The sequence below is a fragment of the Felis catus genome, chromosome A3 (assembly GCF_018350175.1).
Source record: "Felis catus isolate Fca126 chromosome A3, F.catus_Fca126_mat1.0, whole genome shotgun sequence".
NCBI lineage: Eukaryota > Metazoa > Chordata > Mammalia > Carnivora > Felidae > Felis > Felis catus.
In genome coordinates this window covers 24563796-24591605 of record NC_058370.1, presented here as the reverse complement: position 1 = coordinate 24591605, position 27810 = coordinate 24563796, and the positions used below count along the sequence as shown (strand labels likewise).

Here is a 27810-nt window from a genome sequence, read left to right as displayed (position 1 = left end):
CTCTTAACATGCAGACACCCCTGAAAGGAGCACCAAATCCTTCCCCAGTTAAGAGAGGCTGCAGTGGAATGAAAAATTGAAATTAGGTTATCTGTGTTGAATTGAGCACCTTCCCCAAGTATGTTATCTTTTACTGGTCAACATGGAATTGCCCAGTGAATACTGGGAAATTTACTAATAGGCCCCTTCCTCTTCCCTTAGGAGGGCCTAAACAATTCTTCCTTGCGAATAAACGGTTTTCTTCTCTCTTTTTATTCCCTCTCTATGTAAAATCTTTGTATAGCTCGGCAGAGCTTCCCTCTACTTGTTTATGTGGGATGTTGACCCGTTCATGACTCGTGTAATAAAATCTTCAAATTTATTCCATCGAATGTTTTCTAATAAAGGCTAAAGAACAGAAAATAGGACAAACGTAGGGCTCTGCAAAGAAGGCTCCCCCCTTATAAAGGTGAGAAAATGAGAAAACAGAGATGTAAAGTGGCTTCTCCAAGGTAACCCAGGGGGTGGGGCTGAGCTTGGAGTCCTAAACCTGCATACTCCCAGCTCAGCCCTGACCACTCCATCTGAGAACCTGCCTGGAATATTTCCAAGGGGGTCGCTCTGAAGACCCCAAAGACACCTGACTCCAGTCCCACTCCCCGACTTTACCATGCGTTGGGCGCATTTTGGCTCAGCGACTCACTTTGCCTTAATCAGGGCACAAATGGGGTCTCAGCAACACCCCTTCCTTGCCTTCACACTCGCCCACAACCGTCCACCCAGGATTTCCGGCGCCATCTCAGACCTCGGTGGAGAGTTGAAAACCTCTTCTGACACCATCTTTTGGCACAGGAGTTGGGAATTTTCCACAGCTGAAGCGTTCCTCTGCTTTTCACTATGGGACAGGGCCTGGCAAATTCCTTATGAGCCCTGGGGGAGCTGACTAGACCCGCCCCGCCGTCAGTCCCACGCTGGGTCCTGGTAGGCTCTCGGAGCTGTCCGTTTTGACAGGGTGTTGTGCGCAGGCGCGAAAGGTACCGGGACTGGGCTGAGTGCCGGGGTCGCGGAGCTACTGGATCGGTCGGAGATGGTGAGTGTCTGCCTAGAGCTTGTGGTTGGTGGCCGCAGGGTGGTCGAGTACGACCGCCCACCACCCTGCGTCTAGCCTTCCATCCTCTGGGGTCGTCTCAGAGTGCCGGGCTGGGAATCCGCGGGCCGGGGCGGGGCCGGACCCCAACTGACTGGAGGACGGAACCCGGGCAGCGCGGGCCTCGAGACCCGGACTGGGGACCGAGGGGACCGAGGCGGGGCCACCGGTCTCGCAGGCTCTTGACCGGAAGCGGGAGCTCGGGCCTCGGCAAGGGTCTGAGAGAGGGGGGAGGCCAGCCGAGAGGCCCTTACAATTTAGAGTCCTGGGCCTTGTAGCGCGATAACAATAACGATAAGGTTTCCTGGAAGCTTAATTTGTGTTCGACGCTGCTAAGCGCTTTACGTATTTTGGCTTTCCTCCTCACCACAGTTCTGTGAGGTAGGTACGACCATTATCCCCATTTGACATACTTGAAAGCTCAAGCCGAGTGAAACTAAATGCCTTCTCTTAGGAAATGGCGGAGGTTGATTTGAACCCCAGAAGCTCGATTGACACCTTTCTGTCCCTGTGGTTCTTTCGAGCGTCTGGGATTTGGTGCATGAATCAAACCGGCGGGGTCCACCCTTGGGCATCCCAAAGCGTTGCTGGCGGGAACTGTGTGGGCTCTTTATGACTTTATTGGTTTGTTTTCTCATGTTTTTAATCCTCCCGACTTGGGGAAACTTGAAAAGACTTATTAAATGTGAAATCAAAAATCTTATTTAAAAACCGTAAAACCCACAGGAAAAATTGAAAAGGAGAAAGGAACAGTGCCATGACCTAAAGGCAAGCACTTATAATTAGACATTTGTCTAGTCTTTCTGTCTTCAGCTTTCCTTTAATACAGTTTAGCTCCTACTAAATGTACAGTTGTGGTCTCGGCTTTTTTCATTTATTATTACACCACAAAGAATATGATTACATCACTAAAAACATGTAATGTTTCAAACATATGTAACTTTAAAACTGTAAAGAAAAAATTTAACAGATAATACCCGCAACACAGTAAAAACAATAATCTGAAAGGATCTAACTGAAAAATAAATCTCCCACCCAACCCTGACCCGTAGCCTTTGTCTCCAGAGTTGAAAGTTCTTTATATATCAACAGGCATGTATATGCTCCCTCTTTTTCTGACACAAATGGTGGCTTACTGCAACCTGTACCATGCTATTGTGTGTTTATACTCATGAAAACAAAACATATTTAGACGCACATTTTAACCAATTCAGGCATATCAAGTATATTGAAGCATGTAATGCAAAAAGTACGTGAAGTACCTATCTCACACCCCTATGATGTGTGCCAACAACTGTTGGCATTTGGCTGTTTTCTTCTAGGTTTGATTAGTGCATAACCACATGTACATAAAAGCTTGTTTATCACATGAAACTGGAACATACATGTTTCTACATATTAAGTTTACTTTAGGCTATATATAGAGAGAGAGATCTCCTGCAGCTTACTCTGTTCACTTAAAAATATCAAACATTTTTCCATGGCAATATATACAAATCTTTATTCTTTTTAAGGATTGTATGGTATTCCATTGCAGTATATATACATTTAGGTGATTTACAGTTTTCCACTCTAGACAGTTTTGCAGTAACTATTGTCTTTTTGTGTATGTGTGTGTGCTCATGCTAGTGTTTTATGTAGTGTTTATGGAGGATATAGGGTAGATTCCTAGAAGTGCTACTTCTGGCATCCATAGTTTAGTTTGGTAGAAACTGCCAAATTGCCCTTTTTATGGTGATATAAAAATCATCCATAATTCTATCTAGTCTTACTCCACCACACAACTATTTTCAATTCTGTATGTTCTCCTTCCTCTTGGTTCACATGTGCATATTTTTCAAGATGTGCATTCTATTCTTTTTTGTTTTAGTATCCAAAGACATTGAACCTTGTTGCTACATCATCTTTGTGATGAATTGTTTTTAGTGACTGCATAATAGTAAAATAGTTGTACCATAATTTGACAAACCATTCCCCCTGGCATACGTTTGGGTTGCTTCTAACTCTTCATTAGTAGAGGTAATGATGTGATGAGTATTTCTGTATATGTAGAGTTTTTCTTCTGTTATGTTATGTTATGTTATGTTATGTTATGTTATGTTATGTTATGTTATGTTATGTTATGTTATTTTAGAGAGCACAAGGCAGGGGAGGGGCAGAGGGGAAGAGAGAATCTTAAGCAGACTCCACATTCCAACATGGAGCCAGATGGATGGCTTGATCCCACAACCCTGGGATGGGGACCTGAGCCGAAATCAAGAGTCAGACACTTAAATGACTGAGTCACCCAGGTGCCCCTGTTTTTCTTTTTGAAAAATTTAGATTATTTCCTTAGGAGAAATTCTCAGGAAAAGAATTTCTGAGGCCACTGGACCAACACACTTATGGGTCTTGCAGTAGTGTTGTCCTGTGGCTTTACCAAAAGGTCAGATTGCCTTTGTACCAGGTTTGCCGTAACTGCCAGCATTTAAAAAGATACTTCAGCATTGCTATAATTTTTCATTTTTTTATTTATAGGAAACAGTGAACATTTTTCTGTATGGTTGTATTTTCTCTTAGGTGTATTTTTTACTAGTATCCTTTTGGCCCACTTAACTTTTACAACACCCAGTGCTCATCACAAGTGCCCACTTAACTTTTAGATTTTTTTTGTTTAAGCTTATTTATTTACTGTGAGAGAGAGAGAGAGAGCGAGCATGAGCAGGGGAGGGGCAAAGAAAGAGCGAGAGAGGGAATCCCAAGCAGATAGTGCAGAGTCCTACACAGAGCTCAGTCTCATGAACCATGAGACCATGACCTGAGCCGAGATTGAGTCGATGCTCAACTGACCGAGCCATCCAGGCGCTAGACTTTCTATTTTTCGTAGTCATTTTGTATGATATTTTGGAATTACTCTTTTGTTATATCAGATGCACATGTTTTTCTGTCCTTTTGATTCATTTTTGTTTTATACAAATTAAAATGTTTATGCTTAGTAGTCAGATTGGTCACGGTTTCTTTGTTAACTATTTGCTTCAGATAGTTATTGCTACTAGTCTGAACTAACAAGTAATCCTGGAGTTTTACTGCTATTTGTTTTTCCATCTGTCAGCAACATGCACCTGGGAACTAAAGAACATACAGACACCCATGTTAGTAGTACCTACTACCCAGGATGCTGAGGATACCAGTTGGGCTCTCTCTAGGACAGGAAGTTGGAGATGTAAGTCAACCCTGGGGGACTACATATCCAGTCAAATATTTCTGATACCAGTTGGCTAGCTCTGCAGAAACAACAAACTTTGAGCTAGAGGTGGCATGACTGGGATGCCTGCCTAGGACTATCCTTTCCCATCTGTAAATGTCCCTGTTTCTGCTTGTGGCTTTGGGGCATCGTTTGTTTTTCTTCTTCGCTCTTTTAGGGCTGAACTTGTGGTTTGTTTTAAGCAGTTTCTCCTGAACCCAGGTAATTTGTGCCCTGTGTCTCCTGGAGACCCCTCTAGACCTCATGGTCCCCACTCATCCAGGCCTAGCCCCATCCTGGTGGTTGGGATCAAGTTGGAAAAGCTTTTCTCTAGTCTTACAGAAAACTATTTTTATTTAATTTGACTATGTAAAAATTTTTAAACTTCTGATTATTGAAGAAAATCAGAAGATTAAGTGAAAAAGGGAGGGAAGTGTAATTTATGTGATGGACAAAAGTCTAATGTTTCTAACATACAAAGTTTTTGAAAATCAATAGAAATGTGGAAAAAATCAGAAGACTCAAAATGGAGAGATGTAAACAGTAAAGTTCATTTCAACTTCACTGATAATTCTTAAAAATGAAAATAAGTCGACTTTCTGTTGTTATATGATTTGTGCATATCAGATTAGTAAAGAGTCGGAAAACATTGGCAATACCAGTCCTCTTTATTCCTTGAACATGCCAAACTTGTTCCCTGCACTGCTTTTGCTTTCAGTCCTTTGCCTGGAGTGCTCTTCTTTCTCATCATTTAGTTTGGTTACTTGTTTTTTGAACATCTTTTCGCCAGAATGTGAGCTCCCTGAGGGCAAGGACCTTATCAGTTGTGGTCAGTGGTATATTCAGCTCTTCTCTTGACCTGCTACAGATCTTTGGGCAAAACTCTTCTTTCTGAATCTCCATTTCCTCATTGTAAAATGAAGATCATACTAACCACGAAAGGTTCAGATGAGAGAGGTGTCTGAAAACATTTATCCCAGTATCTGATCTACTGAGCAGGTCAATGCATAATTGGTGTGTTTACTTTTTAAGAAGTCAGATCTCAGTGGCAGGTTCTCATTAAACTTAGGACCACCTAAACCCTAGCTCTTGTTTACCTTGGGTACTGTAAGGCCATGTCTCCCCTCCTGTACTTAAAAAGGTTGATTTTTGTAAAACATAGTTGTAGAAGTGATTTTTATTTGCTCATTAAGTATTTATTGAATCTTTATGGTGCTGAATAGTGGGATTATAAAGTCTAGGTCCCTGTTCCTGGGGTGCTTTGGGTTTAGCACACAGATAGTTACATCCCATTGTGGTAAGTGCTGTGAAGGTGGGGTGCCAAGGGTGCCCAGAAGAGGGGCAGGAGGCTCATGAGTTGAGTCCAGAGAGCTGGGAGTTAGTTACATCAAGCAGTGAGTCAGGGAGAAAAGGTTGCTTCCTTCAGAGAGAGCAGCACAGGCCAGGGCCCAGACAGGCCGTGCTTGCCCCCTGCAGTCTTTTCTCCACATAGCAACCGGAGCCATTCTTTTGAAACAGATCTTGTCATTCCTCATGTCAGAGCCTGCTAGTGGCTCCCCATATCATCCTCATTAAAAACCATTCATTGCTGTGGTCTACCAAGCCCACTGAAATCTAATCTGACCATGGCTGCCTCTCTGATCTCTCTCATCTGGTCACCTGCTGCTCACTGCACTTCAGCCACACTGGTTCCTTTGAGCCCTGGAACATGCTATCTCAGGGCTCTTGTATTTGCTCTTCACATTGCCTGGAAACTCTCCCTAGAAATCCACATTAGCTCCCTCATTTTCTTCAGATCTCTACTCAACTATCACCTTAGTGAGGACTTTGCTGACACTTATTTAAAATTGCCATCAGTCCTTGCATTCCAGATGCCCCTTCCCTACTATATCTGACATTTATACTTCACTTATTTCTTTGTTTAATGTCTGCTCTTCCCTCCATGTCAGCTTCATGAAGGCATGGGTTTTTTGTTAGATTTTGTTCACTACAGCATCCCCAGACCTAAAACAATGTCTGGCGCATAGAAGGTACCCATATACCTGAAGTGGGGCTGAAGTATAACAGTCATGAAATAATTCATCTTTTTCATTTCAGCCCCACTTTGTAGTCTCCAGGGGATATTTCAGACCTCTATTCTGACATCTTTGATTTTAGCTTTCTTTCCCTTCTCTAGGTTGATTGCAGATTGGCTGGGCTGTCGATGTTGAGTATGTCAGAGCCCTGTGGTCTCCATGTTAGAGATCTCTTTCTTGGATGCACGGAGAAGGGTTAAAAAATGTTTTTAAGTAGAAACAACATGTTAGAAGAAAAAGAGTCTGTTTTGAAAAAAAAAAAAAAGAAAGAAAATCTTATCTATAATTTCCTGCTCTCAGTGTGGCTCTTATATTTTTCCTAGTCCTAACTCTCTGATTTTTTTTTAATGTTTTTATTTATTTTTGAGAGAAAGAGAACGAGCTAGGGAGGGGCAGAGAGAGAGAGGGAGACACAGAATCCAAAGCAGGCTCCAGGCTCAGAGCTGTCAGCACAGAGCCCAATGTGGGGCTTGAACTCACGAATGGTGAGATGACAACTTGAGCCGAAGTCAGACGTTTAACCAACTGAGCCACCCAGGCGCCCCCTAACTCTCTAATTTTCATATGGTTGCCATCATCAAGCACTTTATTTTTGCATTTTAGCTGCTTTCACTTAATGTTATGTCATACTTTTGTGGTGGTATAAATATTCTGATCACCATTGTTATTTTTGTGTGTTAAATTCGTATGAATGGACATTCCATTGTTTATTTGGCTTTTTTTCCTAATGATTGGGCATTTTTGGCTCTTTCTACTTTTTGCTACTGCAAGGTGTTACTGCAGTACTGTTGTATTCTTCCTTTAAGTTATTTCCTTAGGATGAATTTCAGGAAAGTTAACCAGGTCAGGTTGAGTACTGTGTAATATTTACCACTATCACACTTTACCCCTCCTCTCCAGAATAGCACTTAATAGGAGCTCAGTGAAAGTCTGTTGAATGAATTATGACCTCATACATGCATGACCCATTACATTGTACTCAAATCCACAGAGCTAGCCCTGTCCTTTTACCCAGGCTCCAGATTTATGAGGCTTCAGGCTATTTGCCATTTTGTAGGAAGAACTTGTTTGCCCTTCTCTCCAGCATTTGAGTATTCTTATATCATTGGGGAGTGGGTGGTAGTGACTGGATTGTCAGTCTTATGCCTACTAGAAAAACAATACTTCATTGTGCTATGTCCATCTACTGTTTAGAAGCTCCTCCTCTTCAGGCCAACCCATTAGCCCTTGGGGGTGGGGAACCACTTTTTTTAGGCGGATGGAGCCTCTGTTTTCAACATAGTCCCAACTCAGCCTTTGAGTAGCTTCTGACTGGATTCTGGACCTGTCTGGAAGGAGCCTCCTAAAAACAAGCACACTTGAAGGCCAGTTTCCATCCACAGAAACAGGCGCAGTTCAGTTAAGCAGCTGTTTATTGAGCACCTAACTCTGCAGAGCATTGTAGAAACTCTAAGTAAACCAGTACCTAATGCATTTCTAGTCAAGAGCTTGGGGAGTCAGAAATGGGCAGACTCCCCTGAGTTGAGGATCAGTAAAAGCTTCATGGATGAGGTGATGTCTTAAATGGCCTAGAAGAATTTGTTGGATTTCTTTGTTAGGGTAAAAAAGATGTAGAGATAGGTATGGGAATGGAGATGGAGAGTTGAAGGAAAGGTAAAAGAGATAGGAGTGATCATATAGAAAGCCTGGCATGGCAGGGTGAGGACCCAAATGCCATGTGCTAGTTTCTGGAGAATCAGGATTAATGAGCCCCTTCCCCAGGCTGTGTGCCATGTGTTACACTCTCAGATGCTAGCTTATTAAGTCACTGAATTTATCCTCATGGTGTTAGAGCAAATACTTGGTGCCCTGGAAGAGACAAGCGACATGCGCTCAGGGAATCAGAAAAGACTGTTTATTTCACACCAGTGCCAGCCCAGCAGAGTCACCTCCAAAGCCTGAGCCTTCTTTTATGGTTGGGATGGTAGGAGGTTGAGAGACAAAAGAAAAAGGGGAGGGGGCACTTATCAGTGGTGCTCTGCAGGCAGTTGGTGGAGGCAGAAAGCAAGTAAGATCATGGAAGCCAAAAGCATGCAAAGGGAGTATCCAGCCACAGACATCTGACTGGCCCTTTGTATCTTGTTTTTACTAGCTTTTCTTCTCAATGGAGTCACTTTTCTTCTTTAGAATGTTTTCAGTTGTGCTGTTTGGGCCACAAGTGACAACTTAGTCCTCTTCCTGTTAAGACACCACTGTTTGGGTTTTTTTCAAATCACCAGAGTCCTTTCCTAAGGTGTACCAAATATGTGAGTCATGAATGCCTCTATACTCCAAGAATGGTATTTGTATTCTGCTCCCAAACAGCTAAGCAGGGAGGGAAAATAGTGCCTGATAGGCAAAGGGCCTGGAGTAGCCCCGCCCCATGCTGGGGTTTAAGTGCTGGAAATGGCCTAGGGACCACTCCGAACAAGCCTGGGGGCTTTGAGGAGGTGCCTAGTGCCTGGGTGTTGTTTGTTATTGGAAGACAAATATATGATTCATTTGCCAGGAGTGTGAGGGAATTAATCCAGTCTTACTGGCCCTTCTTAACTTTGGTCCTGTTCTCTCTGGCAGGCAGAGGTGGAAGAGACACTGAAGCGACTTCAGAGCCAGAAGGGAGTACAGGGAATCATCGTGGTGAACACAGAAGGTACCCCCTCCCTTTGGCTATGACCTGCACACAGGCAGACCCCCAGAAAACAGCCCAAATACAGCCTGACACTGTTTACTAAGCCCCTTCATGTATGGGATCTAATTTTTACCCTTTTTAAAACATTCCCAGTGTCCCAGCACTATAGTTGGAATTCCAAAGTTTAAAAAAGTAAAAATTCACTCAGTCCCACTGCCCTAACAGATCATACTTTTTAATGTGCCATGCTTTTTTTTAGCCCTTGTACAGGTATGTCTTCTCTTACTCTTTTGCATGTTTATTCATGAGGTTGTTTTTTGGCTTTTTTCCTTCATAATTTACATGACCAAATTTTTTAACTACCAGTTCAGTGTTTATCAGACATCCCCCATTTATATTGTTTCTACTTTTTAAAAAAGTTTTTTATTTATTTTGTGTATGAGAGACAGAGAAAAAAAACGCAAGTTGAGGAGGGGCAGAGAGGGAGAGAGAGAATCCCAAGCAGTCTCTGTACCATCAGCACAGAGATAGATGTGGGGCTCGAACCCACAAAAACTGTGAGATCATGACCTGAGCCAAAATCAAGAGTCGGATGCTCAACCAACTGAGCCATTTAAGTGCCAGGCGCCCCTCTACTTTTTTTTTTTTTTTTAAGTAAACTCTACCCATAGTGTGGGGCTCAAATTCATGACCCAGAGATCAAGAGTCACATGCTCTACCGACTGAGCCAGCCAGGCACCCCTGTTTCTGCTTTTTTGCTAGATAATACTCTGGCCTATAGCTTTTCCCTCCTCTTCTATAGCATTTTTTTTTAAACATCCCAAAGAGTACAGTTACTAATTTTCCCAAGCTACGATGGATTAACATTTATCACATGCTTGTTTCATGCCAGGCCACAGGCTGGTGCTTTATAAACATATCGTTTCATTTGTTCCATAAGGCAGCCCTGTTGTCTCCATTTTGTAGTGGAGAACATGGAGTCTAGACATTTAATTAATTTGCCTGCCATTACAGAGCCAAGGTTTCATTCCAAGTCTGTCTGAATGCACTTGCATTCTCATACACTGTACTGTGAAGGATCAGAGTAGCTGCTGGTCTGTGGCCCAGGCCATGCCCAGGGTCGGCCCAGCTGGGCTCCCCCAATCAGCGTTTAGTCAACTCTGATTTGTTTGGGACTTCTTGAGAGCCCTGCGTGGATACGTTATCATTCTAGGCCTTGTTTTTAGAAAGGGGAGAATTCTCAATAATGCCTACGTAACAGAGCAAAATGAAAGTCATCAAGAATGAAAAAGTGAAAGTGGCATGTCCTCAGAATATTGTTTTCCAGGGGTGTCTGGGTGGCTCAGTTGGTTAGGTGTCCAACTTCGGCTCAGGTCATGGTCTCGCGGTTTGTGGGTTCGAGCCCTACATGAGGCTCTGCGCTGACAGCTCAGAGCCTGGAGCCTGCTTTGGATTCTCTCTCTCTCTCTCTCTCTCTCTCTCTCTCTCAAAAATTAATAAACATTAAAAATTAAAAAAAGAAAATAAAAGAATATTGTTTTCCAGGGTACCTGGGTAGCTCAGTTGGTTGAGCATCTGACTCTTGATTTCGGCTCAGGTCATGATCCCAGGGTTGTGGTATTGAGCCCCACCTCATGCTCCATGCTGCTCGTGGAGCCTGCTTTGGGGTTCTCTCTCTCCCTCTGCCCCTCTCCCCCACTCACACTCAGGCTTCTGTGTTCTTTTTCTCTAAAATAAAAGTTAAAAAAAAAAAAAAAATGTTGTTTTCCAAGTTGTCAGACCCTGGCCAGCCTAGAACTAGGCAGTACATGCTCTCCAGCTTTGTCAGACTCTAATTATACCCTGCAATTGAAGCAGGCAGCATGGTGGGAGCCCTCAGGACATTGTGGAAGCAGGTGCAGGTCCCAGTTCAAGTTTGCCACTGATCAGCTGGAGGACCTGGCACTTCCTCTTCCCCTCTTCAGACCTCAACTGCCATAAGTGGAATGGTTGATCGAGGTAGTTTCTTCTGGGTGTTTCTTACTCCAAGACCTAAAAGACCATTTGTGTATCACCCAGAGAGAGACTTTCTTCTTTCTTGGACTGGACATTTTTTTTAAGTTTACTTATTTTTGCGAAAGAGAGCAAGAGCGAGCATGCACACTCAGTGGCAGGGCAGAGAGAGGAGACAGAGGATCCAAAGCAGGCTCCATGCTGACAGCAGAGATCCCAATTCAGGGCTCAAATTCACGAACCATGAGATCATGACCTGAGCCAAAGGCAGACACTTAACTGACTGAGCCTCCCAGGTGCCCCTTGGACTGGACACTTTTGACCCCAAATGGGTAGGGAACAGCTCCCGGGGTTGTTCCCCAAATGGGGAGGGAACAGGCCTCCATCAGTATTTGCAAACCACAACCTTCATTCTTACCTTAAAATGGTCTCAAAACTTGAGCTTTTTCATTGGGAAAATAGAGCCTCAACTGCTTACCTTTTGGATACTAATGAGCACTTCTTTTTCATAAACGAATGTGGCAGTATTGCCTAGTGACTAAGAATATAGAACACAGAACCAGACTGCGTAGGTTTGAATCCTGACTCTACTTATCAGATGTGTGATCTTGGGCTAGTCATTTAACCTTTCTGTTCCAGTTTCCTCATCTGTAAAATGTGGATAATTATACTACCTTCCAGGGAAGCTTTTAGAACAGTACCTGATGTATAGTAAATGCCATATAAATGTTAAAACTATCATGTGTATGTATTTATTTATTTAATTTGTGTCCCATTCACAGAGCTCCCACTTTAGTCCTCATTTACATTTCACACAGTGCCCCTGCCAGGCAGGGGTATTGCCCATTTTTCATATGAGAAACCCAGAGCTGATGACCTGCCCAAGGTCAGCCAACTGTGAATGGAGATGGTCAGAACTCACTGCTCTATAGAGCCTTTAAGCTTTCTGGAAGCTTCCATTAAGGATGATTAGTTAGGGGGGTGCCTGGGTAGCTCAGTCAGTTGAGCATCTGACTTCAGCTCAGGTCATGATCTCGCCGATCCCAAGTTCGAGCCCCGCGTTGGGCTCTGTGCTGACAGCTCAGAGCCTGGAGTCTGTTTCGGATTCTGTCTGTCTCTCTCTCTCAAAAATAAACAGTTAAAAAAAAAAGGATGATTAGTTAGGGATTCCTATTATCCCCTGTAGGGTTTTCCTACCCCCATAATTCAACTCAGGGGCCTCTTCTTGCAGGATGCCTTTCCTGATCACTCCAGTCCAGACTGATTGCTTTTGGCCCTGAACTGATGACACACCCTTATCCTAGTCACTTGCCAAACACCTGCCACTACCTTTTGACTTCTCTGAGTTGGCCATATTTAACTGTTTCACAATAAAAGTGTGAATTTAAGCAAAATTGCCAAGAACTTAAGGAATATTTCATTCCATTTGTACCTGGTCAGACCACCTGCCATCTTCTGCTGCTACCCACACGGGGCAACATAAAAGACTCAAATGTGTAAGCTTCATGAGGTTAGAAATTTGTCTCTTGTGTTCACTACTGTATCCCCAGCACCTAGAACAATGTTGACATGTAGTTGGTGCTTAATAAATAGTAGTCCCCCCACACACCTTGTCTGTGGTTGGGGGGGGGGGGTACATTCCAAAACCCCCAGTGGATGCCTGAAACCGGGATAGTACCCAACCCTATGTACACTGTGGTTTTTTCCTACATGTACACACTTGTGATAAAGTTAAATTAGTAAATTAGGCACAGTAAGAGGTTACCAATAACTAATAGTAAACAACTATAACACTATACTATAATAAAAGTTAGGTGAATATGGTCTCTCTCAAAATATCGTATTATACTGTATTCACCCTTCTTGGGATGATGTGAGATGATAAGATTGCCTACGTGATGAAATGAAGTCAGGTGAATGACATACAGGCATTGTGACGTAGTGGTAGGCCACTGTTGACCTGATCAGGAGAATCATCTGCTTTCAGACCAGAGTTGATGCAGGTAACCAAAACCATGGAAAGTGATACCGCAGATAAGGTGAGGGGCTACTGCCTCTGTTAAATATTGTTAATGTTCTTTATCGTTGATTGATGAGGCTGGGTTTGGTGGGAATATCTGGTTATACAACTTTGGTCTTGACAGATCTGAGCCCCAGGTTAGAAATCCTGCTCCCTTGTGACCAGCTACTTCTGCAGAGTGCACAGTCCCAATTTGTAAAGGTAGAAGCTTGAAGCAGGCGACCTAATCATTAGGCTATCTTTGAGATGTCCGCAGTTCTGACACTGTCTGAATCTGGACTTAATCTCTTATCCTTATTTGAAATTCTCCCCAGTTTTGGTCCCTGTTCTGCCCCCTCACCACCTCTGATGTTTTCTTTTGTTTTTAAAGTGAGCCATCAAGTAGTTTCTTGTCTCCTTCATACACCTCTCACTTAGTAGAAATGTGATAAAAATCATGACAGTATTTGAATTGCTAAAAGAAGCCCTTGAGAGCACTCATTTGTCACCAGCAATAAATGCTTAATGGAGTCTCTTTAAGGACAATGGTGAGTGTAGCAGACCTGGTCCTGACCCCCAGGAAGCTTATAGTCATAATGATCACTTCCATAATGGTGAGGTGTCAAACTCCAAAGAAAATGCTCCAAAGGAAAATCATGTGGGATGGTAAAATGGGGGCATTGACCACATCTGGGGCTGGGTAGATACACCAGAAAATGGAAACCTGAGGAATCAGTGGGAATCACAGAAGAATGAGGAAGGAAGGAAAGTTCCAGGCAGAGAAACCTGAAAGAAGGTGGCCTTGTGGTATATAAGAAGAGAAGGATAAGAGGTTTGATCATGCAGACTTTGCCAGGCCTTGATACTGGCCCTTCAAGTACCCTGGGTGGGGATGGGATTTATTGTGTGGTGATGTTGATACATTCATACTCTCTTTCCTAAATATTCTTAAATGAGTTAGCCATATTTAATCCTCACAGCACAAGTATCATTTTACAGATGAAGAAATAGAGGTTTAGGTTAAGTCACATGTCTGAGACCACATAGCTATGAAGAGACAGAGCCCAGGGTATTTGTCCAGGTCAGAGTTTTTACTCAGTCATCACCGTAGCTGCTCATAGGCCATTCTCGGGAAAGTCCGCTATGAAGTGAGGTCTCCAGGTGCCCTGGTGGGCACATTGTTGTCATCCAGGATCCAGTAGCAGTGCTAGTGATCTAGTCCTCTTGTCCCTTAGCATATGTGCTGCCGAAGCAAGCACCCTCTCGTCCCTTAAAGGCAAGTGATCACTATGGTCTGTCTTCATGACTTCACTTCGCTCAAAGCAGTCTCTCTGACTCAGCTGCCTCTCTTGCCACTATGTCCTCTTCTGCCCAATCTCATGTTCCTGCTCCCTAAGAAGAAAAGATTGGGCCAGTTTCTTGCCACCTGTGAGAAGGCCTGAGGGTGATTGCCTTTGGCCAGTCTTTAAGCTGGTCGGTCAGTTGTGGGCCAGATCAGCAGGGTTGTCAGCCCCCAAATCTAGCCACTTACATGTGAGGAGCCACTTGTGCCATATTCCCCACAAGTGCCTGTCAGCTGTGGGCACTTAAGGCCTCCTCATTGGAACCTGCTAATATGTCACGGTGATTCATAGATACCTGATGATTTAGTTGTGTCCTGAGGTGGCTCAGGCTGAACCCGATTCTTCACCTCCATGACAATAGGCACTGTCTAGTAAAAGAGGTCCATTTAATAGTTCATTGCAAGAAAACAATCCTCAAAACAGAAAAGGCTTCGTACACAATGGTGTTCGCTGCTTAGTAATTAAGTAAAAAAATCCAGCCTATGTACCAACAATAGAGGAATGATTAACTCTGTGGAAGGTCCATTTGTGGGCTCTTTGAAAGCAATAGCAATGCTGTTTACAAGTGTATATGCAGACAGAGAAACAGGCTTAAATTTGAGGGGCACAATCATGTGTATAGACAATGTGTTTACAACTGGGCCCAAAGCCTCCATTGGTGGGAACTGGATCAAAACACTAGAGATGGTAATGTCTTGGCACAAGCTGACCTTTTTCTTCTTCCTACTTTTCAATATTTACCAATTTGTAAGAGCTGCCCTCCTTGTTCAGGTTCTAAATGTTCTGAATGATAGTCTCTCCTTTTATTGCTAGAAACCAGTCAAGACAGTGCCAAGAAAAGAGGAACCCAGCAGCAGAGCCCACAGGCCTACATTTGAATCCTAGCCCCACTGCTTATCTGCTGTGTGACCGCTCAGAGCTTCTGTTGCTTCATTGGCGAGTGAAGATGGTGATAGCACCCCCAGAGTAGTTCTAGGGACTGGCACTGCCATAGTTAAAGTGCTCAGCACTGTGCCTGTCAAGCCCTCAGTAAATACTGGCATTGATTGTTAACTGTCAGTCCAGTACTCTTGAATTAAGGGTGCAGTGTCAGGAGCTGGGCAGAAAAGGGCTTCAACATCCTGTTCAGTCTCTGCTCTCCCTCAGGCATTCCCATCAAGAGCACCATGGACAATCCCACCACCACACAGTATGCCAACCTCATGCACAACTTCATCTTGAAGGCCCGGAGCACCGTGCGTGAAATCGACCCCCAGAATGACCTCACCTTTCTTCGAATTCGCTCCAAGAAAAATGAAATTATGGTTGCACCAGGTAAGAGGTCTTCCGTATTCCCACTTGGGAGACTGTCACAGCATATTCTGTGCCGCTTATCAGGAAGGCTTGGCACATTGGTGTCTCCACAGGTGCCATGGAAAGGACTGAAGAGTTGAAGGTTCACAGGTAATATGTCTCACTGCCTGGCCAGTCTCTGGTTGGCATCCCCAACAAATACTTATTCACTGTGACTCTAGACCAGACCCTGTACTAGATTCTAGGACACAGAGGGGAATCGTGATCTCATGAAACATAGAGGAAGGTATGATTAGGTCTTCCCAGAAGAGGGAACATTCGAGCTAAATCTAGAAGGCACAAGAAAGAGTGTAAGCAAGTTGGAGGGGTGGGAAAGCTGTGTTTGAAGGAAAAAGAATTTAGTGATTTAAAATTCAAAGCATAAGGTAAAAATACGTACAGTCATTTTATCCTTGAAAAAAAGTTAAATTGCCCGCTTCTAAAGTATAGTCCTAGGATGCCAGGGTGGCTCAGTAGGTTAAGCATCGACTTTGGCTCAGGTCATGATCTCACGGTTCATGAGTTCGAGCCCTGCATCCTGCTCCCTGCTGTCAGCACAGAGCCTGCTTTGGATCCTCTGTCTCCCTCTCTTTCTGCCCCTCCCCCTCTCTTGCTCGCTCTTTCTCAAAAATAAACATTAAATAAAGTCAGTCCATCCCTCAGTCCTGTCCTTCTGGGCCCCGTATGATCAGCTTTTCCTCCAGCATTGGAACAGATTGCTGCTTTTGTTTCTCATGCAGTGCTTGGTCTGCATTTAGGAGCTGTGCGTACAAACAGTACCTGTGCCTGGAGGATCATTTGCACATGATGAGATGCTCCTCCTGGGAGAAGCCCATAAGGACTGGGACCGCAGGAGGGAATATCAGGGCCACCTGTCCCGGCCTACATCACCTCACTCACATTTACAGACTGGGGTGGTAGACAGATTGATTTTCCAGGACTATTTTTATATTGTTCTCTCCCTCCCTCTGTCTTTTTTGGGTGAGCCACATAGTTGTGAGTGTGCAGGAGTTCGGTGTGCACGCGATGATGCTTGTATAGCTCATCTAGGCCATCAGTATATGTGTATGAAGAAAGAGAGGTAGGACATTTGGTCCAGAGGTGTCAAACACCAAACTCAGCTGTGTGGACTTGACCCTGTGAGAGTTCTAAAGGCAAGAAGGTGGTATGATTGTGACTGGGTTCTAGATGAAGGAGGGAAATAGGGAGGCTAGGGATGCTGAAGGTCCTTGGGCTTGGCTTGGCAACACAAGTGGCAGGGAGGCTGGCTGCAGAATTCTGGAGTAATTTGATGTGGGGTCAGCCACCCAAGTAGCAGAGCAATGTTGGTTCTGTTCCCAAGCCTGTTCTGGCCCAGTTCTGCTACTTGAAAGGATACAAAGGAGAGAACCATTGACCGAGTCACAGGGGCCCACAGTCTCCCTGGGACACTCCCTAGAGGGGTGGGGACAGAGCTGGTTGATAACAGAGAACATAAGATCACTTCAGTGGCATTTATTCCAAAAACATGCCATACACTGTGTATCAGTTTAATCAGTGTCTAATGCATCACTTGCCAACCTATTATGATGCTCTGGTTCTGTGAGGAAAACCAGATTGCAGCAGACAGAAGCTATTTCCCCTTGAGTGTGACTTTACATCAACCAAAGTCTGAACCCCGATTTCCACATCTGTAAAGCATCAAGTAGAGTATTATACTGCTCTTGTCCCCTGAGACACCCCATTGATTGAGGGGTCGGCTTTGGGTGAGGCAGAAAGGCTCAGAAATATTTGAACTCAGATCCGTCCCAAGATTTCATGTTGTATGGCTACACAAACCTCCACATCCCTAAAAGGCTAGGAATGGTCTCTGTTGACCCTGTGTGTCAGAGTAGACTTTGTGCCCACATGAGGGCACACGTTGTGAGGCAAAGACAAATGATGTGGTTTCCAAATTTGATTCTCCATGGACAATTTCTCTTGACTTAAAGCTTCTGAGAATGTCTCCTCTGGACCCACAGAGTCATCTGGAAGCTCCTGACTGTCCATTCTCAGCTTGGCTGCAAAGGCATCTTCAACTTGCCCTTAAGAACCCAAAGGCATTCAGAGTTAACGGGTGTAGTTGCTACTTGAGTCCAGGATTGGCAACTCCCACGTTAGAGGTTCTTCTTGGGGTTCACAGGCCCAGAAGCCTCTCAGCCCTGTCAGTGGAGGTGAGGATGGAGTGGCTGGAACCTTCCTAAGCGACACACAGAGGCCTGCAGGGAGGATGTGCACACCCTCTCACTCTCACTTGCTCGCTCACTCTGTCTGACACTCACACTCTGACAGTGCCTCACATTCCTTTATACTGGAGAGGTGTGTGACTTCTTGAGGTTGCCTTAAACACAGTGAAAGTTCCTTCTGAACACCCTCACCACCTCTCCAGCCGTCCTGCTGCTACCAGTGCTCCATCTTGCCTTTTCATTTAGCCAACCAGCCTGCTTATCTGTATTTTGTCTGTCTCCCCGCCTACACAGTTCCAAGAGGACAGAGATTTGTAAGCACATAGTATACATTTAACACATAATTGATTAATAAATATATGAATGACTCCCTAGATCTCCCTCCATTGTTGACACCCCACTGTGGGAGTAAGAGGTGGGGTCACCAGTGGGGGATGAGGGTCAGGAATGTCTGTGGGACATGGTATTTAGGATGAAAACCAATGATTTGATACCTTGACACACCCACTTTGATATGGCAAAAATACGTGGGGGGTTGGGGTGGGCAGGGAGAGCAGGGCAGGAGCCTCTAAAGCATTAGGGCCAGAATGCCTTAGGATTTCCGCAGAGCACAAGCCCCACAGGGACAGCCCCCAGCCTAGAACAGGCCTAGTTGCTGCATGTTTGAGGTGGGTCCTTCTGAGACTGTAATTAGCACCCCACCCCACACCTTGGGAACAACTTGGAGGAGCGCTGCCCAGGAAGGAAGTCCACTGTCCCCTTCTTCCACCTCATCTTTCTCCTTGATCAGACTGAGAAGCTGCCTCCCAGACCACAAATAGCAAAGATAGTTTCAGACCGTCTGGCCCTCCATATGTGTACCAAATTTCATCCCATCCTGGCCAAGAATAGCCCATGTGAAAAGACTAAAAAAACAGACTTTGGTTTTCATTTATTAACCTAACTAATATAAAGCCAAGTTAATGCAGCATAATCAAGCTTTAACACTCTGCTTCCCACAAAGCTCTTATAATGATAGTATTGAATTTAGAGTTTGATTATTTGGAAAAAAGACTCTAGTATTGCTAATTGTGTCTCTTGGTGACTTGTTAATGATTTCTGTTTATATTTTTAAGTGATTTAACTTATACAGATTATTTAGCCATGAAATTATTAATCTTGTAAAATCTGTTTCCTCCTATCTGCAACAGTCTGTTGTCATGGGAAGAAGCAAACTTTAGGCTTGAATCAGCACACACAAAGCAAACAAGGCCAAGGTCCTGCCATTTCTCCCTTGTTCAGCAGAGGGCAGATCAGAAGCGTTCAGTGTTATCTGGGTCAAACCCAGCTAGCTACCTAGCTGCCCAGCTCTGCATTTTTGCCTTGGCTTGGGCAAGTCATTTCACTCTCTGAGCCTCAATGAAATGGAGAACACTAGTATCTGTCTCACAGAGTGATTTACTGAGGTACCATGTGAGAAGGGGTTGGCCCGGGGCTAGGCACATGGAAGCCTTAGTAAATGTTTGTGGTTTGGTTAAGTGGGCAATGTTGAAACACCCTGCTTCTCCAATTTTTGTTTCTATGATATGAAGAGCAGTCAGGCTCACCCCTGAGAGCTTGGACTAGCTGTGATTTCATGTGGACATTCTTCCTTGCCGGGCTGGATCCCCAGAACTAGAATTGAGATACCTTTGGCTCCATTTGACCTGGTGCCCTTGAAATTCTCCTCATCCAGAAGACTCTTGAAGGCCAGCAGCTGAGCTTGTGACAGAACTGACATTAACCCAAAACCAGTAGGGTTGAGTTTGGAATTCCATTTTTGACACTAACTAGCTGGGTATTCTTAAACCAGTGGTTGTCCCAGAACTTGCGGCATCAGCATCACCTGGGAACTTGTTAAAAATGCAAATTATTTTAGGGGCGCCTGGGTGGCGCAGTCGGTTGAGCGCCCGACTTCAGCCAGGTCACGATCTCGCGGTCCGTGAGTTTGAGCCCCACGTCAGGCTCTGGGCCGATGGCTCAGAGCCTGGAGCCTGTTTCCGATTCTGTGTCTCCCTCTCTCTCTGCCCCTCCCCCGTTCATGCTCTGTCTCTCTCTGTCCCAAAAATAAATAAACGTTGAAAAAAAAATTTTTTTTTTAAAAATGCAAATTATTTTAACCATCCTGTAATTAAAAATGCAAATTCTTGGGCTCCACTCCAGATCTACTAATCCAAAGGGCTAGGGATGGGGCCCAGCCCTGCCGGTGATTCAGGTGCCCTTTCTTTTAAGAACCACTGCCATAAGCAATTCATTTAAGTCTTTGAACCTGAGTTTTCCTCCCCAGAAAACAGAGGTGATAATCCTACCTCCCTGTCAGTACTGTGAAGATTAGAAAAGAGAATACATTGCAAGGCCCTGCTGCCAGGTAGGAGGAGGGGCTTGCTCTCCAGCAGCCACATCTACTGGAGCCCTACCCCCACCCTCAAGGAAACTTGCAAGTTCATCTTCTGTTTCCCCAGCAGTTGGAAGTAGCCTGAGCATTGATGCTTTTTATTGTTCCCCTCCCCTTTTATGGTTGGTGATTGGATGATTTCCTTTCTAGTGTGTTTTCTCCCATTTTACATTTAGTGATTTATTTTTTCATTTTTCTCTTTTGCAGATAAAGACTATTTCCTGATTGTGATTCAGAATCCAACTGAATAAGCCACTCTCTTGGCTCCGTGCATCATTCCTTAATTTAATAGCCCCCAAGAATAATAATGTTAAGCATGTCAACCAACTGGCAGGTGGAAATCACCTTTGAGCCTACTTAGACCAGTCCAGTGACCAAAGTCATCAAAGTCGTCCCTCTGCTGGCCAGTCACCCTTGAGTTCTTGGGTGGGCCTTCTTTCCTCATCTCCAGATTTTGGAGCAAGAGCTTTGAGTAGTCCACACTCTGCTTCCTTCTGACCTTCAGCTCACTTTGTCACCCTTGGAAAAGGCTGTTTTTCTTTAACTAAAAATAACTGAAATGCTTACCCTGCTGTGTGTCTTTAAACACTAGGTTGAAAAGGCCTCTCTGCCTCTCTCTTCCTGTGTAATCACGTGGTCTAATTGCTGAGCCCCAGCGCTGCCTCTGGCCGCGATGGCGGATTGTGCCCATGGTTCAGAGAGACCTGCTCCTTGCTGCACCTGTGGCCACACATGCTGAACTGAGTCTTGTTTATAACTGGTCCCCTGGTTTCTGGGCCTCTTGTCCCTAGCCATCCCTCTCGACATTTCCCACTGCCACCAATGTTTTAAAAGGTTATTTTTTTCTACTACACTGGGAATAGGAAAGGAGTGATATTTGTTGAGTACCCAGAATGCACCAGGTATGTTACATACCTTGGCTTATATCATCCTCACAAAACGCTACAGACAGTGTGAAAGCCATATTAAAGATGAGGAAATTGGGGTCTAGAGAATGACTTGCCTTAGGTCTCACAACTGTGACAGAGTCTCAGACTCCAGAAACTGTTTTTTCTGCACCTTCTTCCGAGAAATCCCCACTGGTCCTGTTTACCTGAGTGACCACATCCTGGGTAAATGTGTGCCTTCCCTCAGACTCGTGTGTGGGTCCCAGAACATGCCTGCTACTCTGTGAGGCTCTGGGCCCCATCATCCGGTAGCACTCTGGGATTTTTCCCCCCAGAAACCACATGTATTTATTTTTTATTAGGTTTTTCTTTTTGTCTTTTTTGTTACCTTGGAAACAAGAGGGAAAAGATTGATAACTGTGTAGTATAAACTTTGAAATCCCCCTTCATTGTCCTTCATTCGCCAAAAGTAACCTTTGTCTACAGTGGGTTCTTCCATCTAGCAAAAATATCTCTCTGAATTTTCCAGTGAAGTTTCCTTAATGGTGTCAGGGGAGTAAAAGATGTACCCTTGGGAGCCCAGGGGTGTAGTTCATAAGGGTTCAGCAAAATTTCTTCAAACACTCCCTTTTTAGTGAAAGATGATAGGGATTTTCCACTCCATAATATATCCATATTTGTCTTAATATGGCAGTAATCCTTTCAGATAGTTTTCCCCAAATCTCCAAGGAAAACTGATTTTCTAGGAAACCACAGCATGTTTGCCCTGTCCCTGTGGACTCAGGAAGAACACCTGAGGAGAGGGTGATTATAGGACCAGAGCAGAATGACCTTGGGTCAGTATTGATTGATTTAAAGAAAGTGAGGTATAGTCACTGGTATCTTCTCTTTGTTCTCAGGCTTTTTTAGGCTGGAATCTAAGTCTAAGTTTCCTGTGTCCTGGCTTGAGTTTCTCCAAAAAGGATAATGGGGAAGACGGTCTGGTCAACTTAGATTATCTGGTGGCACAGTCTGATTTCTAGAAGAGGGCATGGTCCCTGTCCCTGGGGAAGGAGGTGGTCTGGCTCCAGAGCAGGTCTTGAAGACCTCCCCCTCCTTTCTTCCCTTAGTCCTTCTCACACACCCTCTTGTTTGCCTTAAAGGACCCCCCAAGATCCTAAGGAAGGTTTAGGCTCAGTCTGGCTTTAGGGAAAACAAGATGACTCATGAACATCTGCCTCTGAGTCCCCTCGGCAATGGGATTTCTTTACACATGGGAAGCCTGCATTGGATGCACTCCAGTTTGTGATAACAATGTGTAGAACTCCCTGAACTCATCTTAAGATGTAAAAACTCTGATTTTTAATTAAAAATTTAAATGATGGTGGGGGCACCTGGGTGGCTCAGTCGGTTAAGCATCTGACTCGGTTTCAGCTCAGGTCATGATCTCATGGTTCATGGTTTTGAGCCCCTCGTCAGGCTCTGCACTGATGGTATGGAGCCTACTTGGGATTCTCTCTCCCTCTCTCCCTCCCCCTCCCCCACCCATGCTAAATAAATAAACTTAAGAAAAAAAAATTTTTTTAAGTTTAAATGATGATAGAACATATGTAAATAGCCTGGAGTTTCTGTACTTAAAGTAGCAAGTGTATGGGAATATAATACCTACTAAGGTTGGAAACTGACAACTACCGTGGGTGTGAAGGGAAGAACATCACTTCTGGGTTTCAGAAGTACATTTGCCAGTATAATATATGGATGTGCCCACTGCTAGCATTATGATTTTCAAAGATACAGAGAAGTTGAAATAATTATATACCTCCATTTAATTCTACAATTAACATTCTGCTACATTTCTATTATAACTACCCATTCCTTTATCCATCCTATTTTTTGATGCATTTCAAAGGACAGCGGCAGACAGTACACACTCCTAAACACTTCAACATGTGTGCCAGTAACCAGTTTACCTTTTCTGGAGGGCGGGTAAGATTTACTTACAGTAAATGGCATATGACAAGGGCTTACACCAGCCAGCTGAGCCCCCTATTCAAGATCACCTCACCCTGAATGCTGTCCTGCTTCCCAGCCAGTCTCCACCCCTACTCCCCAGAAGCAACCTCTGTTCAGACTCCTTCAGGTATGATCTTCACGCTCCAAGGTGCAGCTCCATCCATCATTCAACCATCCACCTCAGCACTTGGCACTGTGCCTGGAAATTCTGATGTTCCTCTGTGAGCCGGTATTGCCTTTCTCCAAAAATGTGTTTTTAAAGCACTGCAGGAATTACAGGCTTTCTCCTGTTAACGTATGTTGGACTCAAACCAACTACTTTTGTACATTTTTTCACTGAGAATCCCAAACCATCTTTCCACACCAAATTCAGCTTCTGGTGAATTACCAGGGGGTGAAAAGAGAAATGCAGATCTCCTAAATTCAATCATTACGGCAGGTAGAAATCATGAAGTTGCCAATCATGTCAAATCAGTAGAGCTACAATCCAGTGTCCATGAACTTAAACTGATCAATCATATTCAACTGAGAAGGAAAGAAACACCAAACACAAAGTGCTGGTTTGTTCAACTGTTGTGTTAAACAAGCTCAGTTGGATCAAAAGGCAACTTTATTATGGTCGCCCACTGTCTTTACATTGATTCTCTGGGGCTCGTGCTTCCCTTGCCCCTGGATGGGATGTCAGGCAAGTCTCGAGGCTTCTCTCCTCATTCCCAGGGCCTTGAAGGCCCACTGGAGATGATGTGCCCAGTCTGGTGTGACGACAAAATTTTGAACCGAATATGGAGATGGAGACTGCCCCTCACCTACCAGGTGCTTGACCCTGTTTCCCCACTTGGTGCTGTCCCCTCTTTGGCCCCATGTTGCCATAAGGAGAATGAGATGGAAAGTGTGTACTTTACCAGGACTGTTGTGAACGAGTTCTGGCTCTCTAAGCCTGGCGTGTGTTTAAAGCTGAAATTCGTCCTTCTGGCTCATCTGTCGTGAGTTTTCAAGACCTGTCTTGTCCTACCTGCCACTCCCTTACTTTGGACGATGCGCTCTCCCTGGCTGGCCCCTCATAACTGTGCTTTTGGCCTCTGGTTCTCAGGGTCCCCTCTACACACTTTCCGTCTGTCGACTCAAGGTGAAGCAGAAGCTTCCACCTCTTTTACAGGCAGAAGTCTGGACCCACTTTGGGGCCCCTTGTTTTGCAGTCCTGCACTGGTCCTGCTCCTCTCCTCAGCATAGGCCACTATTGCCTTGGGGCTTCAGCAGAAACAGATGAAAATTATTAGACTTTAACTTCCTAGTTCACAAGAAATATGTTATTAAAAACTTGTCTAAAAGGCAAGAAGAAATAGGAATTTCATGATTTTTTAAAACCTCTGGATTTCAAATACTTTTTTTGTCCTACAAGACTTGTTTGGTCTTCATGTATTATTAGGTTTTCACATATATTTAGAGAAAACATTATAGACAAAGTAGCATATTGCCTGGAATTTGTTCTTATTTTACAATCTTCCTTTACAAAGCAGTGCTTTGTTCATTCATTCAGCAGTTATTTAGTGGTGCCTACTATGCGCCAGGCCTGTCTAGACGTAAAGGAATAGTAACAGCTTATGTCTAGTGGAGATGAGACAACAGTTAAAAACAAAACAAAACAAAATTGTGTTTGGGATCCATCTTTGGATCAATTAAAGCATAATCCCTGAACATCATTAGTTTGTAAAAGCTTCCCAGGTTTTTTGACATGCACCTAGAGTGGAAAAACACTGACCTATACAGCCTTACACACACATACCAGGGTTGTGAGTTCAAGAGGCTATAACAATATCCAGAGACAAGGAAAAACTCTTGAAAGATTAAAAATATGAGGGGAATAATTTCAACAGAAGAGTTGCAAGATAAAGTTGAGAAAATCTCCCTAAAAGTGGAAAAAAGGAAGAAAAAATGGAAAAGTTAAGAAAATTAAGGGATTGGTCTGGGATATTCAACATCTGATTAACAGAAGTTCCAGAAAGAGAAAACAGAGGGTTGAAAATACCAGCAAGAGACTGTAAGAAAAGTTTCCAAGACTAAGGACCTAAGTTTCCAGATCAAAAGATCTGAATTAATTTTATTTTTTTAATTTATTTATTTTTTTTTTAATTTTTTTTTCAACGTTTATTTATTTTTGGGACAGAGAGAGACAGAGCATGAACGGGGGAGGGGCAGAGAGAGAGGGAGACACAGAATCAGAAACAGGCTCCAGGCTCTGAGCCCTCAGCCCAGAGCCTGACGCGGGGCTCGAACTCACGGACCGCGAGATCGTGACCTGGCTGAAGTCGGACGCTTAACCGACTGCGCCACCCAGGCGCCCCAATTTATTTATTTTTTTATAGTGATTTTATTTTTAAAATTTTTTTTAACGTTTATTTATTTTTGAGAGAGAGAGAGAGACAGAGCATGAACGGGGGAGGGGCAGAGAGAGGGAGACACAGAATCGGAAGCAGGTGTCAGGCTCTGAGCCATCAGCCCAGAGCCCGACACGGGGCTGGAACTCACGGACCGCGAGATCGTGACCTGGCTGAAGTCGGACGCTTAACCGACTGAGCCACCCAGGCGCCCCCAGAGTAATTAATTTTAAAAAGACCCACGCCAGGCCCCATCATCATGAGATCTCAGAACATTTTGGACAGACACAATCCAGAGAGAGAAGAAACCATGTACGAAGGATTAGAAATTACAACAGCATTGGACCCATAGCATCACTAGAAACAAAGAGAGTGCAGCAATGCCTTTAAAATTCTGCTTAAAAAAATTGTTTACAACTTAAAGTCCTATTCCAGCCAAACTATTAGTTAAGTGTGAGAGTAAGGTAAATATTTTCAGACATATAAGGTCACATATTTTTCCACCACGCACCCTTCCTCGGGAAGCTATGGAAGAATATACATCAAAACAAGGGCATGGAGCAAAGAAAGTAAGACATGGGGTTCGGGCAACTTGAGACTCCAACACAAGAAAGAAAAAAGGGATATCTCAGGATAATGGTGAAGGGCCTGGGGCAGTAAACCTAGAGAGAAGCCCTAAACAGGAGAAGGATGTTTCCAAAAAGAAAAAAAAACTGCTAGAGTATTATATGTATTTGAATGGATTCAGAGATTTTTAGTTGTGCAAAATTTTGGGGATAATTTAATATTGGGGCACGAAAAACAAAATGAAAACTTAAGCCCAACCCCCAGAAAATAAAAAAATTGTACAATAAAAAGCAAATCTAGGACATATCGTGTGGCTCAGCTGTGCATAGTTTTGTAGGCAAAATACAATACACCCTAAATGCTATAGCTGCTGGACGATGGGAAGGGAGAGGGAGGCAAGAGTCAAATCCCCTTCTGTGGTAAGAACTACAGAAATAACAGGACAACTATAGTGTTTAGAAACATGAAGGCAGGGGCACCCAGGTGGCTCAGTCGGCTGAACATCCAACTTTGGCTCAGATCATGATTTCATGGTTCATGAGTCCATGTGGTCCAGGATGGAATGGTGGCTCCACAAAGTCATCAGGGACCCAGGCTCTTTAAACTTTCTGCCCCACCATTCCCAGGGTGTAGCCCTTGTCCTTATGATCCAAGATTAGCTACTAGAGCCCCAGCCGTCACAAGTTTCAGGCACCTGATGGAGGGCGGGGCTGCAGAAGGATGTCCTCTTTCCCTTTAAGGAGATTTCCCACAAGTCCCATCGAGCACTTTCCACTTTTTTTTCCCCCCATCAGAGCAGCCTGTGCCTTTATAACAGCTAAGCAGGCTACCTGAGGGGGCTAAACTCGCCCAGATGGTGACTGAGCATCTCAGACTTGATTTCCACCCGGTTGAAGATCTTGCTGTTTTAGACACCCACCGTGTCCTGTAGGATGATCTTGTCCCATAACACTTATGTTTTACTGACAAAAGTTTAGTCGTCTTGCCCCTTTTAACTGGAGTGGAAGCTGGGAAATCAAGCCGGGTGCATGGCTGCCCTAAGAGACATTCAGGGTTCTGTTCCAAGGGGGGAGAGCACAGTTGTTGCTGGAGGTAACAACAGTCTCCACCACAGAAGCCAGGAGAAGAAAGAATTTCAAGGAGAAAGTAGTCATGGCAGGTGGGCTGTGAAGGGAGAAGTTGGGTGGGAGATGGAGGGGGGTGCGAGTTACCAGAACGTGACTGTTTGCTGGTGAGAGACGAGGGGCCTCCTGGCGGAGCAAACAAGGGGAAGGGTGCCCCGGGGCACAGAGTGAAGGGCTGGCCGAGGCTAGAGCAGGGCCCGCTGGTCCACTGCACCTGAGGGGAGGCGGGGTGAGGGCCCAGAGGACGACGAGGGAAGGCGAGCCGGAGCTGCCCGGAGAGGAGGACTGGAGCTTGCCAGGTAAGTGACTCGGGATGGGTGGGCAGGGCCCAGCTGAGCTGTGTTGCAATCAGCAATTTTGCATCATATCTGCAGCCAGGGGCGCAGCTGCGTAACAAGCTGTCAGCTGGCTTTAACCAGGACTGGGATGTTCCCAGGTTAATTCAGCAGAATGAGGGAGTTCTGCACTTTGGGAAGAATTGTGGTGGGCTGTGGAATGTGTGCTGGGCAAG

The 27810-nt window shown here is 44.5% G+C and overlaps 1 protein-coding gene across 5 annotated transcripts; it reads left to right on the top strand.

Moving 5' to 3' along the window:
* The first annotated feature begins 924 nt into the window (after nt 1–924).
* DYNLRB1 (dynein light chain roadblock-type 1) lies at nt 925–20920 on the top strand. 5 transcript variants are annotated; one of them, XR_006595223.1, is made up of 7 exons: nt 1311–1507; nt 4218–4328; nt 9017–9092; nt 15552–15719; nt 15812–15848; nt 20247–20327; nt 20562–20920. XR_006595223.1 is itself a non-coding variant. In XM_045053722.1 (6 exons), exons 2-5 carry the CDS (start codon nt 4281–4283, stop codon nt 20285–20287), a joined length of 333 nt encoding a protein of 110 aa, XP_044909657.1. In that variant the 5' UTR covers nt 1312–1507; nt 4218–4280; the 3' UTR covers nt 20288–20327; nt 20562–20920. The 5 variants fall into 5 exon arrangements, 3 of the variants coding, with proteins under 3 accessions (XP_044909657.1, XP_044909658.1, XP_011279157.1); XR_006595225.1 differs by lacking the exons at nt 1311–1507; nt 4218–4328 and adding an exon at nt 925–1069; XM_045053722.1 differs by lacking the exon at nt 15812–15848 and having other exon boundaries at nt 1312–1507.
* The last annotated feature ends 6890 nt before the right edge of the window (nt 20921–27810 follow it).

Bases quoted from the DNA above. Each gene is read 5' to 3' on its own strand.
- DYNLRB1 (XM_011280855.2), top strand. From the start codon at position 4,281: ATGCTGAGGATACCAGTTGGGCTCTCTCTAGGACAGGAAGTTGGAGAT. The intron at 4,329-9,016 runs GTAAGTCAACCC...TCTCTCTGGCAG, and splicing joins TAGGACAGGAAGTTGGAGAT to GCAGAGGTGGAAGAGACACT. The intron at 15,720-20,561 runs GTAAGAGGTCTT...TCTCTTTTGCAG, and splicing joins TGAAATTATGGTTGCACCAG to ATAAAGACTATTTCCTGATT.